This window comes from Poecilia formosa, unplaced genomic scaffold, assembly GCF_000485575.1.
Source record: "Poecilia formosa unplaced genomic scaffold, Poecilia_formosa-5.1.2 Scaffold80, whole genome shotgun sequence".
Classification (NCBI taxonomy): Eukaryota; Metazoa; Chordata; class Actinopteri; order Cyprinodontiformes; family Poeciliidae; genus Poecilia; species Poecilia formosa.
In genome coordinates, this window is record NW_006800019.1 from 1052284 (window position 1) to 1062528 (window position 10245).

Sequence of the window (10245 nt, forward strand, 5' to 3'; positions counted from 1 at the left end):
TGAATGAAAATATGTGTCTGGAAATACCATCAAGTCTAACTGAGGATCATTATACCACCATGTCTGGAGGCCAAGACTGTGTACCGGAGCAGAATGAGGGATAAACTTCTACTTCAACTTTTTTTGGGGTGTGTGTCTAAGTCTTTGGGTTGACAGATGTGATCTTCTGCGTGTGTGTGTGTGTGTGTGTGAGATCCAGGTCGGGGCCAGTTGGAGAAGCTCCACGTCTCTGCAGCCCAGCAGGAAGCTGCAGCTTTTGTGCCCGGCTCTCCTTTCAGGCCTCCTTGTTGGCACTAGCCACAGCTGCCAAGCGAAATCATAATTGCTTTTAATTTGCTGTGTGTTCTCAGGCACCCCGGGGCCCTAATGACAGCCTTGTTTGCCCCAAGAAATAAGTGTGTTCTTGTCGTTCTTCCGGGGGGGTTGTTCTTGGTCTTTTACTTTGTGTGTGTATTCAGTCGCTGTGATAATCAGCCCTCTGTGACTAGTACTCTTGCAGCTGACGCAGAGAAGATCTTTTGCTATAATAATCAGGGCACACATACAGAGACATAAATACACTGTTACACACAATAAAATAATTTGTAATCTGGTTCTGATAGTTATTTTCCCTGCATTTATTGTAAGGAATTTAAATATACAAAATTCCCAAAACTAAGTAGGTCAGTCAAACAGAATTATGCAGTTCTTTGAAGATCTAGTGTTATTAACACATGTCCAGCATTATTTTGGTGAGAGGTGTAAGTTTCACTTCATGATATTCAGATTATAAATAATAATAATAATAATAAAAAAAAAATCAACAATCAGAATTTTCTGGTGTGTTTGATGAATGCAGAACATAACTTGATAGAACAAGCTCCCAATTAAAGCTTACATGAGAAAAGCATAAAACAATGATAGATTCATTATGGGAAATGTAGGATTTGCGTTTTTTTTTAGAAAATGGTCAGGATACATTTAATACTCCGGCTGGAGGTTTTGATTTATTTGACAGAGTTCAGTTAAAATCGCAGCACCTGATCTTTTGTGAAAGTAATCCAAGGAAGAAAAAATGATCAGCACCTACTCTGTGTGAATGAATGGATATGTTTTTCAAGGGGTTTATAATAAATAAATAAATAAAAAACCCAAACAAAACAAACCCAATAGAACCAGAAACTCATCCTGAAAGGTTCTAAAGGAATGTCTGGAGCTTTCGGGCCCAGTAACCACAAACACGATTCCAGTCTCCCACTCTGGTCTGAGGAAAACCAGTGCCTGTGGTTACATTTTCTCTGTCACTCTGTCTCTCTCGCTCTATCTTTCTGTGTGTTTTTTTTTTTTCATGAAAAGATCCGATTCAGATGCAAAGTGAGCTCTGAAAGAACAATCGAAAGCTCATCTGAAATGTCAGGAGGATTATTTCAGCAGGGAGCAACATCTGTGACGTAAACATGCAACCTTCACAGATTCAGATGTATCACCATTCTGCTGTTGACCTGGTTCTGAGTGACACTCGGCATGCCTGATATCGGTCTAATAATTAGACTTGTTTCGTAAGCTCATAATGAGGCGCTTCTCGATCTATTTTTTTTCACCTCCTTAAAAAGACGACAGGATTAACGAAAGCATGATTTTTCTCTTTTGTTTTTGTTGCTGGAGAATGACATCGCTTTGTTGAAAAAAAAAAAAAAAAAAAAATCTGCCACAGAATGCGACTGTGAGTGCTGACAGCAGGAAGCCGACCCTGGCGACTTGTTTGTGCGCCGCTTGATGTGTCTACCACGTATTTCCTTCTGTGCTCTGGGAATCACAGCAGTGAGTGCGCTTGTGTGCGTGCGTGTGTGTGTGTGTGTGTGCGTGCGTGTGTGTGTCTGCTTAAAGTAGGTCAACAGGAGGACAGGAAACCACTGCTCACTTGTCTGAGTGCGGTGTGTGACTTTATGGACATAAAAACACTCGCATATGGCACACACAGGAACAACAACAATCGTGGAGCTGTCCTTCCTCCTGTCTTCTGTTAAACACAGTAAGACGATACCAACTCTCTCGGTGTTTGCCCTCTTTGTGCTTTAGTTTTCTCCTTAGTCCTTCTGGCAAGTGTTGACCTCTGTCTACCTTGTAGTATTTCATAATTATGCCATAAAAGGCAGAAAAATCCCCACGTTTTCCATTTGCCCAAGATTTACCCTCTTATTTTGTCTACTCTAATATATACTCAGATGAAGTTTTTTATTTTTTTAAATCTACGTTTTTCAAAGGGTTTTGGAAAGTGTGGTAGGTTTTAGTTTCTTTTATTTTTTCAGGGACCTTCACTCTGATATCTCTAAATCTAATGCATTTGCCCCAAGAAGTCAGATAATTTAGGAAATGCAGCCAGGCTTTGTGTACGTTAATATAAGTGTAAATCAACCTCTTCTGTGGAGGCCTCAGGTTTGTCAGAGGACAGATGGGTACTTTGCATGATTTTGTAAATTATGATAATTTAATCCAAAGTTGGCATTTTTAATGGACTTATAATGCAACTTTTAGAGCAACTTTGCATTAAAAGTGTCATTATTTACCGAATGACACTTCATGTCAACTGTCATAAACATTCATAAAGACTTCTTTATGTTCATGACAGGAGTTATGTCGTGTTTATGACAGTGTCATGTCAGTCTTATGCACACCCCTTCAAATAAAGTGTTACCATAAATACTCATCAAAGGTCTTAATGTGAAATGGAAAAGGTATTCCTAGGAGATATTCCAGACACTTTCCCCTTTCCTCCTGTGTCACTGCTTCCTCTGCTGGATGGTTTTGCATGTCAGAAGCCTTGCTGGTCTCAGCAGCTTTGGGTCACAGCAGCGGAGGACGTTGCATCAGAGTAAAGAGCTGTGCTTCCTGAGTCTAAAGAGCAGGAAGCGGTTCCATTTTTGGAAACAAAAAAAAATGCTTCAATGCATAGAACAGAAGATTAGAGGGCAGAAAAGAGGGACAGGTGGAGGTGAGAAGTACAAAAAAGAGGCATATTGCAGGTTTCATAAATCAGGAGCAGAGAAAAAATAAAAATAATAAAAAAATAACACGCCTGGGGCCAACAGGATGTGAGATAATGAAAAAATTTATGTTTTTTAAAGACAGAAATATGAGAGAAAAATCTCTGTATTAGGGATCACTATAAAGCAAGATTTTAAATTTTATGCTACAAACCACCCGGAGGTGAATGCTTAAAGTACTCTCGCATGCTTGAGTGCACATACAGTGCCTGTCTGCAGCCTAGGCCTGCTGCGATATTTGCTCAGAGGGGATAAAGTGTAATTTTGCTGGAGAATAAAGCTCTTTCTGGTACAAAGAGGGATTCACTTGAGAAAGTTACTGTGCTTCACGTTGCTCTGAGAGTTCTTTCAGTCAGTGAGAGCAGAGCTGTGAAATTACACCTCTAATACCTTTGCACTTATTATCTGTGAGGTGCTGACAATGACTGGCAGCTCCATCTCATACTCAGCTGGACATTTGACACGTTTTCCACTTCACAGGTTGCCGCACTGCAGACACGCACCATCTGGGTTGTGGAAAAAAAAAATGTCCTTGAGCGGTTTGTCTTAATACATGCACGATTCTGGGGATCTTCACATATGTGTGTTTGTGTTTATCGGAGGAGTGCCGCAATGCCTAAATTGCCTCGACAAAGAGCTCCACCGCGCAGGGGCTGCGAACAAGTTTGCTCCATTACAGCCAACGCTTTTAGGCTGATTTGCCGGCTCAGCAGCTCTCACTCAGCAGCTGATCGATACGGGGAAGTTGGAGGAGATGACTTCTGGTGGATTATCAGCGAAAGCTCATAAATCAACTCCATCGTCCCAAACATCTCTACCTTTTTCCTTTGTGGTTAAATAATGTTAGGGATTCTGATATGAACTTCAGTTTCCTTTCAATATATTTTTTATAATCTTTGTGAGAGAGTAGTGTAACGTTGCATCTCCCTATTCATCATTCCATTCATCTGCAATTAAACTCAGAGTCAATTCATCCTGAAGCGCGATGGAAAAGATGGACGCCAATAGTTGAAAGTTCAAACCGGTCTGGGTGAAAACTCAAGACTCCATCCTGATTCAGTTTGAGAGGATGGATTGCTTGATTCAATTTTCATGCATTAATTGGTCTTAAACTTCTGTTGAATGAAAATAAATTAAAAAACAAACAGCTATTGATTAGATAGTGTTTTATGTGTGTTTTTTTCTTCAAATAAAAGGTTAGAAAGTGTGTAGCACATTTGTATTCACCCTACTAAAGCAGTAGAGAACGATAAAGCAATGAATACAACTGCTACTGTTAGACATGGTGGTGGCAGCATCATGCTGTGAGATGGGCTTTTTTTTGTCAGGGAAGATGGATGGAGCTAATTTTAAGTTGGTCCTGTAAAAAAAATTCTGTCAGCATCAAAAGACCAGAGTGGAGTTAAGCTGCTAAGCAACACTAAGCCAATAAAACTGAGAGTCTGTTCATAGAGTCTCTCAGTGCTGTCTGACTGAACATTTTGCAAAAAGAATAAGTAAATAAATTTCTTTAGATGTGAAAAAGCTGGTAGCAATCCACTTTTGGACTTGTATCTGTCATGATCCGTGTTTCTGTGTGTTTAATTGAGTTTTTCTGTGTGATTCTGTTTCCATGTGAGTCTCTGTCCTGTCCTCCCCGTTGATTGTCTCCCAGGTGTGTCTCATTCCCTTGATTACCCCGTGTGTTTTTAGTCTCACCTGTTGTCTGTGTTCTCCGTTGGGTCCTCGTCAAACGTCTAAGTTTGTGGTTTGCTGCCATGCCTGTTTGTCCTGCCACACTCTCCAGTGGAACTGCATTAGTCCTGGATTGTGTTAGCTCGCATGTTAGTCGGTTTATCTGTTGCTACCGGTATTAGCTGTTGCTAACTCTGCCGTGCTACCAGTTCTGGACTGTCGAGTTATCTTTATTAAAATCTTTACTTCATCTACATTCTGGGTCCCAGCGTCTTTTCCTCACCTTACCACCACCCATCATGACAGTATCTATAAAGATATCAGCTCATGCAGGTCAAATCCAATACATTTCAGAGATTATAGATTTTAATTTGTAAAAATGTGTAATTTAAAAGTCTTTAATGTAAACATTATTGACCACTTTGTGTTTGAGAATCTAATAGGTAAATTCTGAGTAGAGTACATCAAATCAAGCATTTCTGTATGTGCAGAAAATTTGAGAATACAACGGAAATGAACACACTCCTACAAGGGACTTCATCAAGGGACGAATATTTTATTTTTTAAAAATTCTCATTAGGCATGTATTTGCCTAATGAGAAGATCAGATATCAGTTGGGTGAAAAACATCAGAGAAAAATCAGGAACTACTGCATAACATCTCGTCACGCTGGATCTGAAGTCACCGAGTGCAGCACTTTTGGATGAGCCTCCCACTGCTCCCCCGAGGAGGCACAGCGGAGCTTCTCAGACAATGAGTGGGCCACCGGTGAAAGCCCAGCATTAACAAATCACCACAGAGCGGGCCGGCTTAATGCGGTCTCGTCGCCCCGAGCCTTTGACTGTTAATTTTGCGAGCACCTAAACAACATTCAAGTTGCATTAACAAAATCAGCCCGGGTAATCTGTGCACAGTAGGACCATTACGGGGATGAATATCATCAGATTCCAACAGCATACAGCAAAGACAGCAAGTGGGAGGAATGTTTTTTTTTTTCTTTTCCTCAATTTCCTCTTTTGTAGGTGTATAACAATATCAGTGTTACATATCTGGCAGTGTGTGGGGGTGGGTGCTGGGGGGGGTGAGAGGAGGAGTGTTTCCTTTTTCTGTGGGGAGGCTCATCATTTTCCCTATTTATCAGTTTTTGCTAGTTCACTATAAAAATCTCTCTAATAGCTCCTTCTGAGACGGTACTTAGGATATTGAGAGTAAACTTTGCAGGGTCAGCAGGGAAGCTCGTCCATAGTGTGAGCACAGTGATAATGCAGCATTGCCATGGAGACAGATCGAAAGGATCGTCATTATAAGCCCTGTGGATGATGTATGCTCTGTGATTCCTGGCTGTACACTTAACTGCATCACTGTCAAAGCGAGCTTCCACACTGACTGGCCACATTATTAGGCACACTTTTTTTTTCTACTGCTCAACTGGACTCTCTCTTTGCCTTCAGAAATTCTTTGTGGCATAGTCGTGAAGAGGCCACTAGCATCCTTCAGTGCTTTTGGTTTGCATTGTTGTGTTATTATGATACAGTTGTTGCAGATGTCGGCTGCATATCCATGTTGATATTCTACCATTCCACAATATCCTAGAGGTGCACTACTCAGCTGAAAGTAACCACAAGTGCCACAAGTTAGCACTTGTAGAGGTTAAAAGTGAGACAAGAAAATATCCCCCACACCAGTATACCTCCAGCGCCTGGTTAAATTAGTGACAGGCGGTCGGATAGATGTTTTCTTGTTCTTATGGCAAATGTGAAATCAAGACTCACCAAACCAAGCAACATTTTTCCAATATGTTGTCCAATTTCTCAGCCTGCAGAAGTCAGTGCTTCTCTTTCCTGTCTGCCTTAGACATGTGGTTCATTAGATGGTTTTCTGTATCGTCTCACACCATTGTGATCATTCTCTTCTGACCAATATCCACATATCTGCTGCTTAATGGGTATTTTTCTGCATATGGCCACGGTGTAAACCCGACGTATGGCTATGTGTAGATCAGCAGTTCCTAAGGCCAGTCTATCTAGCACCAACAGCCATGATGCATTAATGAGTCTTTGTGGATTGTTGTATGCTGAAATCTTTGTGGATTTCAGTCTATAAACAGTGAGCAGGGAAATGCCAACTTTAAGATTTGGTGGAGGGTCAGAGAACTTGACATAGGAGGGTAAAAAGAGTCATGTTATGTCCTCTCTATCTTGTAAAACTCACAGATGATTCATTCTCTGTTTTGTCTTTTTGGACATCCCACAAGTCGGTGTGTCACGTTTCTTATCTCTTCCGTCTACCCAGCTTCTTGTTATGGTATGCTCAGATTTCCTTACAGCCTCCAACTTAATAAAGCAGGGTGGAGTTTGTTGAAAGGGGAGATGCCAATTAGTTATACCAGCAACATGCACGTGATGCCCCAGAGTCTAGAACAGGTCAGACAATAATAGGGAGAAAAGGCTGTTTCAACCAAAATCTTTGTCTTCTGACAGGTTTGAAATATCAGCAAAAGCTACTGCTGGTTTCATCCCTTAAGATAAAGATTTTTTTTTTTGCATCTGTAATACACAGGCTAGTAGTGTGTTTTGTTTGAGAGACAGAGGGGAAAAAAAGTGTTTACAGGACTGAGGAGAGCTTTAAGTGCAGTCGTACTCAGAATGGTTTGTACTTTGTTTGCAGTCTGGGTCCACTTTGCTCAGGGCCAGGATAAGATCTCACTTTGAGGCCACCATAATAAACACTGTTATCTCCTTATAAACAAAACTGCAACAGATTTACAAACCCAGTAGAAACTTCCGCTGCAGAGTGCTTACTCAAAAACAAGAAGAAGTTAATTCAGCAGCCGCAGCAGGTTGAAACCTGAGGTGAAGTAGATGATGCATTAGACCAGATTGTAAGCTAACAGCATGAGAGATGAATCCCTCTGCTGCGGGTGATTAAGGGTCAGAGGTCTAAAAGCATAAAGACGGATGGCAAACATGACTGAACTGGAAATGAACACACACTTTAGAAGAAGATTGCAGGACTGAGGACTGCTGAAGAAAATTTGCGGTAGGATGACGGAGTGGGGGGAGAGGATGAGGCAGGATGGGAACTGAAGACAATATAGAAAAAACAAACAGACTCAGGCAAGGACCCCCAGCCCCCTCCTACCAACCCATCATCTCCACAAAAGATTAAAGTGGATGTCCGGTCTCAACTAAACCTCCTGCTCACTTCCCATGTCCGTTTGACATCGCTGTGCAGCACAGATTCTGTAAATCCTCCAGTGTATTTTTTTTTTAATGTTTTATTCCAGATGTCAGCCGTCCTCACTCCGGTTGTCTTTCCTGCCTCGGAGTGGAGATATGTGTCGATGACACATGTATGGTAATAATGTAAAATGTACTCTTTGGTTTCCTCTTTATGTGAGGCTGATTTTGAAGTCAAAGCGGATTTTTATTTTCAGATTTCTCCACTTGTCTTCACTCTAAAAACTACTGGTTGTTATATACTTATTACTACTGGGTTTGAGTTGCTCACCTAAATATTGCGTTTATGTTGTCAGGCCAGGTGAGATGGTGCTAACTAATCTAAACTGGATTAAAAAAAACTGTGACCCAGGTTGTTGGGGTGGAGAAGATGCCATATGCATTGTTCCTCACATACGGCCCATTTTCAGCTGCACAAAGACCTGATGAGATAAAATAACAAAGATTCATTGCAAATATGTGCTCTATAATGATGCTAATGTTAGCAGGTTGTGTTATTGACTTCACAGTGACGAGAAAATGTGTTTGTTTATGTAGGATAACTTCAGTCTCTTAGCTGTGAGCTATCAGTTATAAAACTTATGAGGTCGTCTTTATTTCTTTAAAAACTGATTATCTTTAATCTTGTAGGATTACAAATATAAAAGCTGCTCAGGGTGCACAGTAGTACAATTCGTTATCGCTGTTGCTTCATAGCAAGAAGGTCCTAGATTTTTGTCCAAGCTGGGGTCTTTGGGAATGAAGTTGCACATTCTCCTTAAGTACTCTCCCCACAATGAGGTATTTTGGTTTCTACAAATTTCCCTAAGCTCTAAGTTTCTTTATGAGTTGCCTGTCCTGAGTGCAGTTTTTGATGAATACTAAATGGTTCACTGACCAGAGTATCATCGAGTCCAAGGCTCGCAATGGCACTTGGTATGAAACCATAAATGTTATCAATCAGTTGTCCTCAGGAACATTTTATCATGTTTGTATGTCCAGTCAGTCGGAAGCTGACAATGTACTCCAGCGTACAAAGGACGATGAAAGAGGCGTGAGATTGGAACCTTCTGCATTTCCACTGTCTTTAGGGAATTTGGACAACATTTAATAGGCTCATTTGGAATTGATTATCCTACTGTGAAAAGAGATTCCTCGAAAGATTTGATTAACTCTTACTTTACTTGACAAAACACATAAACTTTAGAGTAGTAGGAGTTTCTTTTGTGTGACAAAACTACTTTAGTACAGGCAGGCAGAATACCATGATATATGCATAGACTGGCCAAATATTTTGTGCATCTTAAAAACTGTTTAACAAAGAAAAATGTGCTTAAAAAACTGTTGTTTTTTTACCGAGAAGTTTTTACAGTGTCCACTCACTTCACTCATCGCCAGATCTGCAGTTCAGTTATCAAACGTTATCTTTCCTAGACAAAAATCTCTTTGCACTTTTGACAATTTCATTGATTAACAGAGAGCGTACTCTGCCCCGTGATGCAGTTACTCCTTATCTTGCAGTTATCACATTGATTTCTCTCTGCCTGTGTCCTCTCTGCAGACTCGTACTCGGCAGCAGGCAGCGAGGGCAGCATCTCCACCTCTGTGGCATCGCTGCCACCGCAGCCTTCAGGCAGCTCGGCCCCCAGCTCACCGAGCTCCAGACGCTCTGTTAGCGCCCTGACAAAGTGGCTTACCAACCCTGTGCGCAAACTGAGCGCTGGATCCACCGTCAAGGGGGACCGCCAGGTCCGGAAGCTCGAGGGAAAAACTCCGCCTCTTTCATCCCAGAGTCAGAACCAGAGCCAGGACCTTTTCAGCCCCGTGAGGACCGACGAAGCGTTTACCATTCTACCCGTCACCCACAGAGAACAAGTGAGAACAGGCGGTATCACTTACCACCAGGATGTTTTCTTTAATTTGTGGACTTGTATGAGCTAATCATACAAGTCTTGAGTTTGCAGTCTGGGTTTTACCTCACACAGGTGACTTGATCCTCCTCATAAGTAAACTCAGAGGTCCAAATTTAGACCTAGCTCTTCTCAAGAAATGGTCCTATTAAAAGTGGTTCTGAAGTAAACATGCAAAGTTTCTGCCTTGAATAAACAGAAATCCTGGCTTCTTGTTGCCTTTAGGCAGCTAAGGAATGTAAGCAGAGATGAAAATTTGGCATTTTCAGTCTTACTCTGGACAGCAGCTGACTCAGCTCTTCTTAATCCAACAATTTCTGACTCATGCTCCCCTTTTTTCTGTATTCTGCATCAGATTTACTGTGTCTCAGTTCCACATGGTGATTTCCATAATTTTGGTCTATATATATATATATATA

General features: G+C 41.2%; 1 protein-coding gene across 3 annotated transcripts in view; it reads left to right on the top strand.

The window, feature by feature from the left end:
• LOC103141133 (rho guanine nucleotide exchange factor 25-like) overlaps nucleotides 1–10245 on the top strand; it is a 60850-nt gene that overhangs the window by 29040 nt on the left and 21565 nt on the right. For all 3 annotated transcript variants that reach the window (XM_016673632.1, XM_007556599.2, XM_016673634.1), the window contains one exon: nucleotides 9478–9791. In XM_016673632.1, the coding sequence (XP_016529118.1) occupies nucleotides 9478–9791 (314 nt within the window). The remainder of the gene's footprint in view (nucleotides 1–9477; nucleotides 9792–10245) is intronic.